We start from the raw sequence: 16,967 nt of genomic DNA, 5'->3' as shown, positions 1-16,967 counted from the left end.
GGCTCTGTAATCTAGCAGAGAAAGGCAGAGCAAGGCCCAGTGCCTGGAAGCTGAATCCAAACAAATTCCAATTGGAAATAAGGGCCCACTGATTAGCACTGAGGGCTATTAGCCATAGAAACAAACTGCGAAGGGAAGTGGTGGAATCTCCAGCTCCTCATGTCTGCAGAACAGCGGTGCTGCCGTAGCACTTCATTTTAGACAATTCTTACACCGACAGCAGGGATTCTCCTGTCATTGTAGGTTATCCATCTCTCCGAGTTGGTAACTAGGTCAATGAAGAATTCTTCAGTAGACCTCCTGCTCTCTACATCGGGGTTAGGTTGATATAGCTACATCTCTCAGGGGTGTCAATTGTTTTGCTTTTGCAAAAGAAGCAAATGCAATGTTAGGTTGCATTAGCAGAGGCATAGCATGCGAGTCACGGGAGGTGATAGCACCGTTCTACTCCACGCTGGCCAGGCCTCAGCTGGAGTATGGTGTCCAGTTTGGGTCTCCAATGTATTGGAAGGATGTAGAGAAACTGGAAAGGATCCAGAGGTGAGAGACAAAGAGGATCCAAGGGATGGAATTCAAGTCATTTGAGCAAAGGCTGAAGGAACTGGGTACATTTAGCTTGGGAAAGAGGAGATTGAGGGGGGCATGCAGCAGTCTTCAGATCCTTGAAAGACCTCAGTAAAAAAGATGTAGAAAAGTTGTACTGTCTTGACGCATAGAGTAGGTGAAGAGACAATGGGTTCAAAGTACAGCTTAGCAGATTTAGGTTAAATCTCAGATAAACTGCCAAAGTCTAAGAACAGGAGGACATTGGAACAGATGCATCGGTAGCTTGTGTAAGCTCCTTTGGGGGAGGTTTTGAAAAGGAGGCAAAATAGCCATCTGTAAGGGATGGTTTAGACCCAACAAACCTTGCATCTTGGCAGGGGGTTAGACTAGATAACCCCTGTGATCCCTTCTCACCCTGCGCCTCAATGATTCCTTGAAATAAAATCTGAGTGTAGACCAGGCCTTAGTCACAGAGAAGACATGGATCTTAGTTCACAGGTAACTGGGTGAAATTGAATGTCCTGTGTCATACAGGAGGTCAGGCTGGATGATCAAATGGCCTTATACCGGTGAATCTATCAATAAACAAAGTACATCTGGCATTTATATTCACTGTGTTTCATAACAGATGAACATGGAAAACTTCGGGTGCATTGAAAGTTTGAACGTATAACACTGCTAAAAGAAAACTGTTTACATAATACATATTTGGCCTGAGGAATTCCTTACCACAGACACTGTTGGAGCAAAGAGCTTCACTGAATGGCATTCACAAATGGACTGGTCATTGTAGGTGGTGCTGGTGGCACCACTTTTAGTTAAGGGAGTCTCATTCCTTTATTAGAAGACCTGATTTTCAGTTGCTTATAAGTTTGCCAAACATAAACCGTTTGGACTTAAATTTCCCATGCTGGATGTCTGCTTTCGGATGAATTGCATTGTGAAAGCTTCAGGCATAACGATTCAGCCGACTTCTCAAAAGATGCTAGGAGAGATGATGTCTTGCCCATTTTGAAAAATTCTTATACTTATTGTAGTGAGGAGTCCTACCACCTCCATGCTTTCCAGCACATTAAAGTCAGGTAACAGTCCCCACCACCCCCGATAATAGCCAGAGCCCCACATTGCAGGAGGAGGATGTAACCATGCCTGTGCATTAACACACAGCTGGATCCGAAAGTCTTTACTCAGTTCTTACTCCAAGGGGAATTTTGCTGCATTGAGACCTAAGTAAAATTCCATCAACAGTCTCTCAATTTGGCCTTGTATTGGACACCTCGTACACTTTTCATCCTAAAGGATCCACTGTGCCAGTGAAATGTAGCCAGTTTGGGGCTGGAGGCCGTCATCTGGGGCGGATGGCGGGGGCATAGTAAAGAGGGACATTTTGTCCCATGATAATGGATCAAACTCATCCTTCGTGGCAAGGGCCCTAGGATTTTTAATGGATGTGTAGATCGGAAAGGACCACAACCCTATTCCCTATCCCATCACATCCAGGTTGCACTGGGTTTGCCAAAAAGAGAGAGATGATACCTGTGAATTTTTAGTTGGAAGCGTCTTCCCTGGGAATCCCCCTCAGGTAGCTGTGTCCCACACTTCTCTCACCCCAGCATCTGCAGCAACATCCCACACCAAGAGCTGACAGTGGTGTGCATTGTTTATAATAGAGCTCTGTGCAATCCCAGGGGGTTCCCTCAGCCTCTAGGGGAGAAACAGCATCTGGATGCAAACAGGCTGGAGACCGGAGACACTAGCCAATTTCTCTCTTTCCATGTCTGCACTTCTCTGCTATTTATCCAGCTTTGGGAGTAAACAGCAATTAAGGGACCTTCCCAATGGGAGATGAGAACTCCTGGGCTCTCCGCTGAGTCAAAGAGGAATTAGCTGCTCTGCGCATTTATGCATATTTGAAAAAATGTAGTGGATTAGGAAGAAAAAGAGGGATAATGCCCACGTCTCTATAGGGTCTGATACCCTGTAAATGTCCAGGATAGATGGGTAGATGGTAGACAGGCAGATCAGGAGACAGATGACTTATGGGAGATAGAACACTTTCTCCAGGCACAGTGGTTGTTCTAAGGGATCAAACTAAAGGCCAGGTTTTGGTTCAGCGTATGATGGTGCCAAGCTGGGGACCTGAGGGGAATTGGCTTGAGCCTCTCTAGAGTTACTTAAGAGTGAGTGGGAGTTGATTCATGTAACTGAGCTGGGTGTGTCCCTGCCTGTGTGTGTGTAAGCCCAGGACCTGCCAGAGGTTGGTGGCTTCACTCAGCATCACATTGTGAGAGGGACACCCCAGGTTGGTGGGACAGAGGGCTTAGCTGTCCCACAGTCCAGGTTACACCCTGGGGATCCCATCATAGGAGTTCTGTCCTTGGGCTAGTCCCAGAAAACACAGGGAGTCTCACAAGATTCCCTCTCTGAGCAGGTTGTTCGAAGCCAAGGGGGCTGTCTGGCGACGCTTCGAGGAAAATGTTGAGTTCCTGGGCACCACCGCTCACTTTCGAAGAACTCTTTCCTCCTTTCTTTGAAAGAAGACCAGGCTTCCTGCAGGAAAACAGGTTTTTATGTGCTCTTCCCATCTTCCAGTGGCTGTAGTGTCCCAGCTGCTTGCCCTGCTAGAACCTGGCAATGCCCCTTCCTTACATGGCTACCAGCTGTAGCACCCATCATGGGACGAGAACAGGGTGTGATGCTGTGTGATTGAACAATGACCATTTTTGTCATTGTTGCTACCGCGGTTATACAACTGCTACAAAGCTTGTACCAAGTGTGTCCTGTCAGGTGTCAGTGGGAAAGTCATGATTTGCTCAGTATGACTATCCTATTTAGGTGCCTGTATCATCGCTGTCTCTGAAGTTCTGAACACTGGCGATGTACTGGTATCTTACACGTGTTTTCCTACTGGGTAGCACCCCTCAGGTAGAATTTGCATGAAGGCCAGACAGCTGTGTGTTATTAGCCCATCAAGGACTCCTAACTCTGACAATGGGCCATAGAAGAATCACAGCTCTTCAAGAATATGGGCAACGGCTGCCCTTGTGAGTCATCAAAGAGAATAAGGACACGTGACAGGCCCCTGGACTGTGAGCTTTCTTTGGGACAGTAAAATTCCATGCACAGGGCAGAGAACATAAAAGAACCCCTGAGACATCTCAGTCTTGTCTTCGGTTCTCTGGGCTGGGTTTCCAACACAGAACCTCAGGACAAAGACTGATGAACCCCCAGCTGCTTGGGTACTTTCCAGAGAGACTTTTGCAAGTTAGCAGTTTCTTCCTTCACTGATGTGATACTGTTGTCTGAACACTGAAAAATCACTTGTATATATCTCATCTACAAACCATTAATAACTTTTCTTTTTCTTCTATTATTAAACCTTTAGCTTTTAAATGCTGAAGGACTGGCAGCAGTGTGATCACTGGGTAAATTCTGAGTTATATATTGACCTTGCTAAGTGACTGTTCTCTTGAGATTAGAATGACCCTATATATGGTGAAATTGGTTTCCACTGACCACTCATCATGGAGTCCCGTGTCCAACTCGTGAGGTAAAGACTCGGTTGCCTCAGGAGACTATTTTTGGCTCTATGTTAACCAGTGTGATGAGACAGAAATTTACATTTTCTACCAGCTTGTTGTAATCAAATGATAGAATACTAACGAATCTGGGGTGATTCTGCCCCATTTCTCAGCAGTTTGTCCTGAATTTGGCATCCACAGCTGTGTCCCACTGAAGCATGGTAAGACACGGACACAGAGATTACTGTTCATGGGTGATTCACAGACTATTGCTCACTAATCCGAGGAGGTATCCCCCCTTTTACAGATGGGGAAACTGAGGCAGCAAGAAGGGAAGTGTCTTGAGACGGGAGCATAGGCCATGAGTCCCTAGCTGCCAGTCCCTTGCTTAGTCTCTTCCAGACCCAGCTCATGAGGTCCCTGCAGCAGCACAGAGGCCAGGTGCTCTCTCACCATTGTTTTCTCTCATGAGGGGATCTCCCCTGATTTCAATGGGGCTGCTCCCACTTACACTAGCTGAGCATTTGGCTTGTCAAGGTTCCTTCCCCACTCTGAACTCTAGGGCATAGATGTGGGGACCTGCATGAAAGACTCCCTAAACTTATTTCTACCAGCTTAGGTTAAAAACTTCCCCAAGGTACAAAACTTTGCCTTGTCCTTGAACTGTATGCTGCCACAGCCAAGCGTTCATAGAATCATAGAATATCAGGGTTGGAAGGGACCTCAGGAGGTTCTAGTCCAACCCCCTGCTCAAAGCAGGATGAATCCCCAACTAAATCATCCCGGCCAGGGCTTTGTCAAGCCTGACCTTAAAAATATCTAAGGAAGGAGATTCCACCCCCTACCTAGATAACCCGTTCCAGTGCTTCACCACCCTCCTAGTGAAAAAGTTTTTAAACAAAGAACAGGGAAAGAGCCCACTTGGAGACATCTTCCCCCAAAATATCCCTCCAAGCCCTACACCCCCTTTCCTGGGGAAGGCTTGATAAGAATCCTCATAAATTGGTACAGGTGAACACAGACTCAAACCCTTAGATCTTAAGAACAATGAAGAATCAATCAGGTTTTTAAAAGTAGAATTTTAATTAAAGAAAAGGAAAAAGAATCACCTCTGTAAAATCAGGGTGGGAAATACGCTTCAGGGTTATCAGATTCAAAACATAGAGAATCCCTCTAGGCAAAATGTAAAGTTACAAATAGACACGAAAACAGTAATATCCATTCCATTCAGCACAGCTTTTTTTACAAGCCATTAAACAAAAGGAAATCGAACACATTTCTAGCTAGATTACTTACTAACTTAACAGGAGTTATGAGGCTGCATTCCTGATCTGTTCCCAGCAAAAGCATCACACAGAGAGACAAACCCTTTGTTCACCTCCCCCTCTAGATCTGAAAGTACCTTGTCCCATCACTGGTCATTTTGGATCAGGTGCCAGTGAGGTTACCTTACCTTCTTAACCCTTTATAGGTGAAAGTGTTTTGCCTCTGGCCAGGAGGGATATTTTGTACTGTATACAGAAAGGTGGTTAGCCTTCCATTTATATTTATGACATGGCCCAAGACAATTAACTAGAGAAAAAGCATCAGCAGAAATCAGTGAGCTAGAAGCGAAGAGTCCCAGCTCTGCCATGGATTTGTTGGGTGACCTCGGGCACAGTCTCTCCGTGCCTTAAATGGAGATGATTATTTATTAATCCTAGTCTGTTGCTATGGAAAGGTTTTAATCAGGGCCCACGAGTCACACAATGCACTGATTTGGTTTCTTGGAGCACATCATTGGTCTCAATGAACCATGTAGTATTCCAGGAAGCATGTGGCCCCTGGTAAACAAGCAAGACGAGGCTGAAAACTGAGCTTTGTGGATACCTGTTTTTGCAGCTGTAGTTTTTAGCTGTTTCTTTAACAAATTCTTCCTGTTTAAGAAGGACGGCAACTTCACTGACTACGCCACACAAATAGCATCACTGCATCTAATACAGCCCAAAAGAGCAATGCCAGTTCATGACCAGAGAAATGGTGCTGGGGAGGGAGGGTCAGGACTTCCAGTTCCTATTCCCACTATGCCACCACCTCATTGTGTGGCCTTGGGTAAATCAGGTTATCGCTGCGTACCTCAATCCATCCATGGCATGGGGATAATGCTGCCTAGCTAAAGAGCTTCTAGAAGTAGTGATGAAAAGCATCCTGCAGAGCTTATGTTAGACTCAGCTTCAGCCCCTGGGCAACGGGTGCCCGGTAGTTCCAGAGAAGGTGGTGTGTAAATGCGTAAATACCTGGCTAATGGAAGGTTTGCTGTTTATCTCCCTCCCTGTGAGCTACTGAAGCCACCCTGGCCTCTTCTGAGCATCCTGCCTTCCCAACTAACACAGGGGCTTCTCCTTCCACCACTCACAGCTGTTCTCCACTGAGCTTCAAAGCTGATCCCTTGCCCTGGCCCTAAGCCCTGGCTCAAGTCAAAGGGCTCCCAGCCCATCTGCATTGGAGGTTCCCAGGGATTAGGAACAAAACGGAGCTGAAAGCTAATGAAATAACAGAACAAGGAGTAATGGTCTCAAGTTGCAGTGGGGGAGATTTAGGTTGGATAGTAGGAAAAACATTTTCACTATGAGGGTGGTGAAACACTGGAATACTTTACCTAGGGAGGTGGTGGAATCTCCTTCCCTAGAAGTTTTTAAGGTCAGGCTTGACAAAGCCCTGGCTGGGATGATTTAGTCGGGGATCGATCCTGCTTTGAGCAGGGGGTTGGACTAGATGACCTCCTGAGGTCCCTTCCAACCCTGATATTCTATGATTCTATGAAATAAGCCACACAATGGTCTCTTCCCTCAGGAGTCTGTGGCTGAGTTTTAGGGCCCACAAGCTGTAAGATGCACAGTCTAAGCCCACCTGCACAACAACACTGCTCCCAACCTCAGCTGCTTTTATAAGGATTCCTGGCTTCGCCCTCCACTTCTCATTGTCCCCTTGGCCCCAGCACTGTGTCCTCGCTGAGCTCATTGAAGGCTCCTTGTCAGGCTGAAGCAGTTTCTGTCCCCGAAACGGAGCAGAGCGAGGCCAGCTGCAGGGGTGAGGAGGGAGGTGGGTATGAATCAGGAGTGGATGGGGTTGGGGATAAGAGGAGATAGGAACAGAGGTGGGGCCTTGGGAGAAGAGCTGGGATGAGGGAGGGGCATTTTGGAAGAAGTGGGGCAGGGCTTTACAGGTACAGGCAGGGCAGGGCAGTGGGCCTCAGGGGTCCAGTTATCAGCAATTAGAAAGGTGAGATCCCTATGAATTAATAAATTGTACACAGACCGATTTCTTAATTTCTCACACTCACACACAGCACAGTAAGGCCACAAAAGGATTACATGTTGCTTTGACTGTCCACTCAGTGATTCAGAGAAGAGAGTCCAGCACCATATAAGCAGCCGGGTCTGCACGTAGCTCAATCTCAGAGTCAGAGCCTGAGGAGAAACCATTAGGGCCCTTCATGAATAAAGAGGCGGAGCAGCCTGTCCCAGATCTGTTTGGTCCTTACCCCATAGATGATGGGGTTTAGCATGGGGGGCATGAAGATGTAAATGCTGGAAATTAGAACGTGGAAATTCAGAGCCACATTCTGGCCAAACCGGTACAGGAGGGAGGTAAAGAGACGTGGGACGTAAAAGGCTAAAATTACAAAGAGGTGGGAGCCACAGGTCCCAAAAGTCTTGATCCGGGCATCCTTTGTGGGGAGGCTGAAGATGACCCTAAGTATCTGGATATAGGACGCTACAATAAAAATCCCATCCAGACCCATCACACTGAATTGCACAAAGAGTCCATAGTAACTACTGATGCGGATGTCGGCGCAGGCCAGATTCACCACGGCCATGTGCAAGCATAAGTGCTGAGGGATGATGTTGGTTCTGCAATATGGCCATTGCCTCGCCAGGAAGGGATAGGGCAGTGAGAACATGCCACAGCGTAGCACCATGGCCAGGCCAATCTTGGCCACAATGGGGTTTGTCAGGATGGTAGAATGTCTCAAGGGATGGCAGATGGCCACGTAGCGATCCAGAGCCATGGCCGCAAAAATCCCAGACTCCATTGCTGAGAAGCTGTGAATGAAGTACATCTGGGTGAGGCAGGCACTGAAATCGATCTCTCTGGAATTGAACCAGAAGATGCTCAACATTTTGGGAAAGATGGTCGTAGAGAGGACCAGGTCAGTGACAGCCAGCATGCAGAGGAAATAGTACATGGGCCCATGGAGGCTTGGCTCTGTCTTCACAATGAACCGGATGGTGAAGTTCCCCAAGATGGCTATTGCATACATGGTGCAGAAGGGGATGGAGATCCAGACATGGGCTGCCTCCAGGCCAGGAATGCCCAACAGGATAAAGGTGGAGGGGTTGGTGAGGTGGGTTGTGTTGGAATATGACATGGAGTAGGGGAGAAGATGTCCAACTCTGAGACAGAATGGTGTCTCCTGCGTGTACCGTACGTCCCCCTGTCTTCCTGTATGTGTCCAGCCTCTAGGGGGATGGTTGCAGTACAAATGCCTGGATGGAGAGAAAATGTGAATATGAGACACTGTATGCACAACTGGAGGCTGTTCGCATTGGTGAAGCAGATCGGTCGCCCTTCACACACTGAAAAAATGACATTTTTATGATTCAGAGAAAAGAATTATGAACACATGATGCTACTAATGCCAATTCCATGTGTTATGGTGCTCAGTGTGTCAGTAACTCCAACACATCGTGGTCTGGGAAACCTTAATATACACCAGCAGGAAACACAATTGTGGATACTCGTTATTCATCATTGTTCCTTAGGCCTTGTCTACACTGCCAAGTTTTTCCACCCAAAAAATATCTGTTGGAGAAGAAACAGTGGCCCTGTACACGCTGCAAAGCCACTTTTAACGATGGAACTCCTCAGTTTCAGTGAGATAATAAAACCACCTTGACGCGAGTGGTAAGGCTTTTTATTGCAAAACTTTTGTCACTGAAGCTCCAGTGTAGACCCTTGCGCTTGATTTTATTGCTGTAATTGGCCTCTGGAAGGTGTCCCACAATGCCCATCCTGACCACTCTGGTAAGCAGTTTCAACTGCCCTGTCCTGCATCGAGGTGAATACCTTCCATCCTCCCCCTTTAGAGGCCGGGGAATTTAGAAATCCCCTCTCCTGTTTGCTCAACATGGAGAGCTTACATCACAGGCTTCCTAGGTGCCATGGTGGCTCCACACAGCAAATTCTCTCCAGTTTGGGCCACTGTGGATCTGCTGGATCTGCTCAGTGTTTGGGGAGAGGAGGCCGTGCAGTCCCAGCTGTGCTCCAGCAGTAGGAATGTTGATACCGATGGGCAGATTTCATGCAGCTTGTGGGAAAAGATCTGTGTTCAGGACACACTGCAGTGCACAGCAAAGGGGAAGGAGCTGAGGCACGCATACCAGAAGGCAAGGGAGGCAAACGGTCAGTCCAGTGCTGTGCCCCAAACCTGCCATTTTTTAAAGGAATTGGATGCTATTCTTGGCAGCAACCCCACCTCCCCAACCAAGACCCCCGTGGATACTTCAGCGGGGCTGGATCCGATTCAAACTGGACATAACCCAGAGGAGAAAGTCATCGATGAAGATCTGGAGACATTAGAAGATGTGGAGCCCGTGTCAGCATTGCCCAGTTCTGTGTCCAGTTGTTACCCGGGGTTCTTTGAACCCAAAGCTCTTGGTAACTTTTACTCTGTGCGAGGCGGTGTCAGGAAATAAAACAGGGGAGACATGACCGTCCAACTGATAGATGGCGGCACAAACAGGACAACACAAGAGTGTTTTCGCTTAAAGCTAAACTCTACCTCGTCTCGAGCACCTATATACATGTCCGCAACAGGTTAGTAAAACCCCCACAACCCTTGATAATTACCAAAGCTGAGTGTGACTCTTGAGTGGCATAGTGGCAGCCCGTCTGCCAGTGGGGAACACAATCATAGAATCATAGAATCATAGAATCATAGAATATCAGGGTTGGAAGGGACCTCAGGAGGTCATCTAGTCCAACCCCCTGCTCAAAGCAGGACCAATCCCCAACCAAATCATCCCAGCCAGGGCTTTGTCAAGCCTGGCCTTAAAAACTTCCAAGGAAGGAGATTCTACCACCTCCCTAGGTAACGCATTCCAGTGTTTCACCACCCTCCTAGTGAAAAAGTTTTTCCTAATATCCAACCTAAACCTCCCCTGCACTAACCTAAACCTAAACCACTGCAACTTGAGACCATTACTCCTTGTCCTGTCCTCTTCTACCACTGAGAATAGTCTAGAACCATTCTCTCTGGAACCACCACTCAGGTAGTTGAAAGCAGCTATCAAATCCCCCCTCTTTCTTCTCTTCTGCAGACTAAACAATCCCAGTTCCCTCAGCCTCTCCTCATAGGTCATGTGTTCCAGATCCCTAATCATTTTTGTTGCCCTTCGCTGGACTCTCTCCAATTTATTCACATCCTTCTTGTAGTGTGGGGCCCAAAACCGGACACAGTACTCCAGATGAGGCCTCAACAATGTCAAATAGAGGGGAACGATCACGTCCCTCGATCTGCTCGCTATGCCCCTACTTATACATCCCAAAATGCCATTGGCCTTCTTGGCAACAAGGGCACACTGCTGACTCATATCCAGCTTCTCGTCCACTGTAACCCCTAGGTCCTTTTCCGCAGAACTGCTGCCTAGCCATTCGGTCCCTAGTCTGTAGCTGTGCATTGGGTTCTTCCTTCCTAAGTGCAGGACCCTGCACTTATCCTTATTGAACCTCATCAGGTTTCTTTTGGCCCAATCCTCCAATTTGTCTAGGTCCCTCTGTATCCTATCCCTGCCCTCCAGAGTATCTACCACTCCTCCCAGTTTAGTATCATCCACAAATTTGCTGAGAGTGCAATCCACACCATCCTCCAGATCATTTATGAAGATATTGAACAAAACCGGCCCCAGGACCGACCCCTGGGGTACTCCACTTGACACCGGCTGCCAACTAGACATGGAGCCATTGATCACTACCCATTGAGCCCGACAATCTAGCCAACTTTCTACCCACCTTATAGTGCATTCATCCAGGCATACTTCTTTAACTTGCTGACAAGAATACTGTGGGAGACCGTGTCAAAAGCTTTGCTAAAGTCAAGAAACAATAAATCCACTGCTTTCCCTTCATCCACAGAATCAGTAATCTCATCATAAAAGGTGATTAGATTAGTCAGGCATGACCTTCCCTTGGTGAATCCATGCTGGCTGTTCCTGATCACTTTTCTCTCATGCAAGTGCTTCAGGATTGATTCTTTGAAGACCTGCTCCATGATTTTTCCAGGGACTGAGGTGAGGCTGAGTGGCCTGTAGTTCCCAGGATCCTTCTTCTTCCCTTTTTTAAAGATTGGTACTACATTAGCCTTTTTCCAGTCATCTGGGACTTCCCCCGTTCGCCACGAGTTTTCAAAGATAATGGCCAATGGCTCTGCAATCACATTCGCCAATTCCTTTAGCACTCTCGGATGCAACTCGTCCGGCCCCATGGACTTGTGCATGTCCAGCTTTTCTAAATAGTCCCTAACCACCTCTATCTCCACAGAGGGCTGGCCATCTCTTCCCCATTTTGTGATGCCCAGCGCAGCAGTCTGGGAGCTGTCCTTGTTAGTGAAGACAGAGGCAAAAAAAGCATTGAGCACATTAGCTTTTTCCACTTCCTCTGTCACTAGGTTGCCTCCCTCATTCAGTAAGGGGCCCACACTTTCCTTGGCTTTCTTCTTGTTGCCAACATACCTGAAGAAACCCTTCTTGTTACTCTTGACATCTCTTGCTAGCTGCAGCTCCAGGTGCGATTTGGCCCTACTGATATCATTCCTACATGCCCGAGCAATATTTTTATACTCTTCCCTGGTCATATGTCCAACCTTCCACTTCTTGTAAGCTTCTTTTTTATGTTTAAGATCCGCTAGGATTTCACCATTAAGCCAAGCTGGTCGCCTGCCATATTTACTATTCTTTCGACTCATCGGGATGGTTTGTCCCTGTAACCTCAACAGGGATTCCTTGAAATACAGCCAGCTCTCCTGGACTCCCTTCCCCTTCATGTTAGTCCCCCAGGGGATCCTGGCCATCTGTTCCCTGAGGGAGTCAAAGTCTGCTTTCCTGAAGTCCAGGGTCCGTATCCTGCTGCTTACCTTTCTTCCCTGCGTCAGGATCCTGAACTCAACCAACTCATGGTCACTGCCTCCCAGATTCCCTTCCACTTTTGCTTCCCCCACTAATTCTTCCCTGTTTGTGAGCAGCAGGTCAAGAAAAGCTCCTCCCCTAGTTGGCTCGTCTAGCACTTGCACCAGGAAATTGTCCCCTATGCTTTCCAAAAACTTCCTGGATTGTCTATGCACCGCTGTATTGCTCTCCCAGCAAATATCAGGAAAATTAAAGTCACCCATGAGAACCAGGGCGTGCGATCTAGTAGCTTCTGCGAGCTGCCAGAAGAAAGCCTCATCCACCTCATCCCCCTGGTCCGGTGGTCTTCGCGAACCAGCTGAGCGGCGGCGAACCAGCTGAGCAGCGGGGGACAGCAGAGCAGCACACAGCAGGAGTTTGCCTGGGATTGGTGAGTATCCGAGTGCGTGTTTGCTGAGTAAGTATCCGAGTGTGTGTTTGCTGGGAGGGCAGTGTGAGAGCCTGAGTGAGTGCCTGATTGGCTGGTAGCCTGCAGGGGGCGGGCATTGGGGCTGTCTGCTTGTTTGTTTCAGGGGAGCCTGGCTGTTTAAAAATAGCCAGAGCTTCGCGAACCAGCTGAGCGGCGGCGAACCAGCAGAGCAGCACACAGCAGGAGTTTGCCTGGGAGTTCGCCTGGAGTGAGCCCAGTGAGGCTTACATCTTGCCAGCTTCTCTGAGGAAGCTCAAAGTAGGAAGGTGATATGGAAGCGGGGGGTTCAGCTATTGTGACCTGCACTGGATGTGCCATGTTTGTCTTTCTTCCACAGGACAGAAGCGACTTTGTCTGTACAAAGTGCAAGCTGGTCTCCATATTGGAAGAGAAGATTGAAGGTCTGGAGCAACAGATAACGACCCTGCGTTGCATACGAGAAACTGAGGATTTTCTGGACAAAAGTCAGGATATGCTTCTACGGGCACAAAGCTCTAAAGATTTAGAGCAGGTTGCACAGCGGAGCCAAGAGTCCAGTGAAGAGGCTTGGCAACATGTGACCTCCAGAAGAAGAAGGGGGAATGTCCAGTTTTCAGCAACGCAGACACAGGTAACTAACCGCTTTCATGTTCTCGCCACAGGTACTAATGCGGAGAGTGGACCAGATGATACTTCTGAGGGAAGGGAGCAGAAGGAGACTCCGCTGGTTGGAAGGCATGAGATGCACTGTCCTAAGATGGGGGGTTCCACGACCACCACTCCCAAGAGAAGGAGGCGGGTGGTGGTGGTCGGGGACTCTCTCCTCCGGGGGACTGAGTCATCTATCTGCCGCCCTGACCGGGAAAACCGAGAAGTCTGCTGCTTGCCAGGGGCTAAGATTCGTGATGTGACAGAGAGACTGCCGAGACTCATCAAGCCCTCAGATCGCTACCCCTTCCTGCTTCTCCACGTGGGCACCCATGATACTGCCAAGAATGACCTTGAACGGATCACTGCGGACTACGTGGCTCTGGGAAGAAGGATAAAGGAGTTTGAGGCGCAAGTGGTGTTCTCGTCCATCCTCCCCGTGGGAGGAAAAGGCCGGGGTAAAGACCATCAAATCGTGGAAGTCAACGAATGGCTACGCAGGTGGTGTCGGAGAGAAGGCTTTGGATTCCTTGACCATGGGATGGTGTTCCATGAAGGAGGAGTGCTGGGGAGAGGCGGGCTCCATCTTACGAAAAGAGGGAAGAGCATCTTTGCGAGCAGGCTGGCTAACCTAGTGGGGAGGGCTTTAAACTAGGTTCACCGGGGGAAGGAGACCAAAGCCCTGAGGTAAGTGGGAAAGCGGGATACCGGGAGGAAACACAGGCAGGAACGTCTGTGAGGGGAGGGCTCCTGTCTCATACTGAGAAGGACGGGCGATCAGCAGGTTATCTCAAGTGCTTATATACGAATGCACAAAGCCTTGGAAACAAGCAGGGAGAACTGGAGGTCCTGGTGATGTCAAGGAATTATGACGTGATTGGAATAACAGAGACTTGGTGGGATAACTCACATGACTGGAGTACTGTCATGGATGGTTATAAACTGTTCAGGAAGGACAGGCAGGGCAGAAAAGGTGGTGGAGTGGCACTGTATGTAAGGGAGCAGTATGACTGCTCAGAGCTCCGGTACGAAACTGCAGAAAAACCTGAGTGTCTCTGGATTAAGTTTAGAAGTGTGAGCAACAAGAGTGATGGAGTGGTGGGAGTCTGCTATAGACCACCGGCCCAGGGGGATGAGGTGGATGAGGCTTTCTTCCGGCAGCTCGCAGAAGCTACTAGATCGCTGGTCATATGTCCAACCTTCCACTTCTTGTAAGCTTCTTCTTGTAAGATGCATCCAGAGGAAGAGACCAGTCCCAAAGAGTCCCACCACCTCAAACTTTTTCCCCTTATTTATATATTACTAATAGAATGACATGTCCCTTAAAGCAAACTTGTTCAGTAAGCAGTTTCAATCAATTAACCAGGTGTGGGTTTTTTCAGAGTTGGGAAACTTTTGAGTGTTATCCCCTGAGAAGTGCCCTCTGTCCCCTTTCACAATGCTTTTCTCCCACGCCCAATGCCCTCCAGCCCTGGGTACACTCACCATCCTTTCAGTGTTTCCCGGCATGTGTGCTTGTCAAGGGACAATCAGAAAGTGATTGGTGTGTTACCAATGGTGTATTTTAATGGAGTGTTTCAGTGTTGTACGTAGAGTTAACAATAATGCTTCAGTTTGTTGTTACTTGTGACTCACCAGATATGAGCTGGAAAGGAGGCACCCCCTTCACTCCAGCTGAGCATTCCTGCCAGATAAGAAAGCACCCAAGATGGCACAAGGGATATATCTTCTGGGAGATGCAGCAGTTCTTTGATACAGACAAGAGGGAAAGCAGGGCATGAAGGGAAAGCGACAAGCAGGAAAGAAAAGAAAATGAGGCATACAGTCGGGACGCAACAGAGAGGCTGATAAAAGTTTTGGAGCACCAAACCAACATGCTGCTGTCCCTTGTAACCCTCCAAAATGAGCAGATTGTGTGTCTGCCCGCCCCTTCGGCACATTCAGAGCTCTTTCCCATACCTTCCCCAGACTTTACCCACACATCCATTTCTGATTTCTGGGTCTTCAGACTTTCTCCCACTCTTCACCCCTGCAGACAGCTCTTCAAATGACAGCTGGACTTATGCTCACCTCTAAGAGTCAGCTCTCCCCGGGTGCGTGTCTCTCCCCTGCACCCAGGAATGTACAGGTGTCTCTGTGTGCGTCCGTGTTCTTGTGGGTTTTTTGGCAATAAAACAAAGTTCTTTGGAAAATAAGCGCTCTTTGTTTGTTTCCATACAAGTTATGATAGCAGATGGCATCAGGAAACAAACAAGCAGTTTTATCATTTCCTTACCTTGAATCTTGAGTCTGAAGAATCACAACTGCTTCTTACCCTACCAAAACTGGACTACATAATGCATTACAATCCCAATCACAGCAACAAACATTACTGGTACTCATCTTCCAAATGCTGCCTCAAAGCCTCCTGAATTGCCCCCCAGTGTTTCCCTCTAATAGCCTTGGTATCTGGCTGCTCAAAATCAGCAGCAAAATGTTCTGCCTCAATAGTCCACTCCCGGGCAAACTTTTTACCGTTTACTTCACAAATATTATGCGATGTGCAACACGTGGCTATGACCATGGAAATATTATCCACATGGAGGTCTAATCTGTCATAAAGGCATCACCAGCATGCCTTTAATCTGCCAAATGGACATTCCATGGCCATCCTATCCCTACTCAGCCAATTGTTGAAATGCTCATTGCTGTGATCCAGGTTTTCCATGTATGGCTTCATGAGCCATGGCATGAAGCGGTACGTCAGGCCTCCAGGATAACTATGGGATTTTTAAAAGCCCTACAGGGATCTTCTGGTCAGGGAAGAAAGTCCCCGTTTCCAGATTTCTGTAAGGCCCGGTCTGCCTGAACATTTGTGCGTCACACACTTTTCCCGACCACCCCGCATTGAAGTCAGTGAACACCTGTGGTGATCAACGAGCACTTGGAAGACCATGGAGAAGCACCCCTTCCGACTGATGTACTCCCTCACAAAGTGGGGTCTGGTTCCAAAATTGGAATGTACATGCCATTGCTCTCCCATCCACCATTAGGGAAACTGATTTCTGAAAAGCAATCCACAATTTTATGCACATTGCCAAAAGTCACAGTCCTTCGTAGTAGGATGTGATAAATGGACCTGCACACTTGCCGTAACACAGCCCCTATGGTTGAATGGCCATCTCCAAACTGATATGCGTCCCACTGGTAGCAGCCTGGAGTCACTAGGTTCCACACTGCAATCGCTAAGTGATTCTCCACCCAGAGGGCAGCTCTCATTTTGGTATTCTAACACAACAAGGCTGGTGTGAGCCCAGTACACAGTTCCAGGAAAGTGGCTTTCTGCATCCTAAATTTCTGAAGCCACTGCTCATCATCCCTGAGCTGCATAACAATGAAATCCCACCACTGAGGGCTAATTTCCCAAGCCAAAAAGAAACATTCCACAATGTTCAGCTCTTCCCTGAGTGGCAAAAGCAATCTAACACTGCTGCTATCCATTTCGGGGAGCATGTCAGGCAATGTCAGGCAATTGTGACTCCTATTGCCTTCGCAACTTCAAGACTGATTCCACTACCATTCGTGGTGTGCTCCTGAGAGCTAGCAGAGCAGTGGAGAGCAGCGTGGGATCCATTGCTGAAGACAGAGATGGCGAGCTGA

The 16,967-nt window shown here is 48.1% G+C and overlaps 1 protein-coding gene across 1 annotated transcript; it reads right to left on the bottom strand.

Annotated features, from left to right (window-relative positions):
- Positions 1-7,530: 7,530 nt before the first annotated feature.
- On the bottom strand, positions 7,531-8,478 carry LOC102940571 (olfactory receptor 52R1-like). Its single transcript, XM_027834534.2, has one exon. The coding sequence runs from the start codon at positions 8,476-8,478 to the stop codon at positions 7,531-7,533; it is 948 nt and encodes a 315-aa protein (XP_027690335.2).
- Between the last annotated feature and the right edge of the window lie 8,489 nt (positions 8,479-16,967).

The sequence above is a fragment of the Chelonia mydas genome, chromosome 1 (genome assembly GCF_015237465.2).
Source record: "Chelonia mydas isolate rCheMyd1 chromosome 1, rCheMyd1.pri.v2, whole genome shotgun sequence".
Lineage (NCBI taxonomy): Eukaryota > Metazoa > Chordata > Testudines > Cheloniidae > Chelonia > Chelonia mydas.
This window is presented reverse-complemented; position numbering and strand designations above follow the sequence as displayed.

Excerpts from the sequence above, each read along its gene's own strand:
- LOC102940571 (XM_027834534.2), bottom strand. The coding sequence starts at position 8,478 with ATGTCATATTCCAACACAACCCACCTCACCAACCCCTCCACCTTTATC.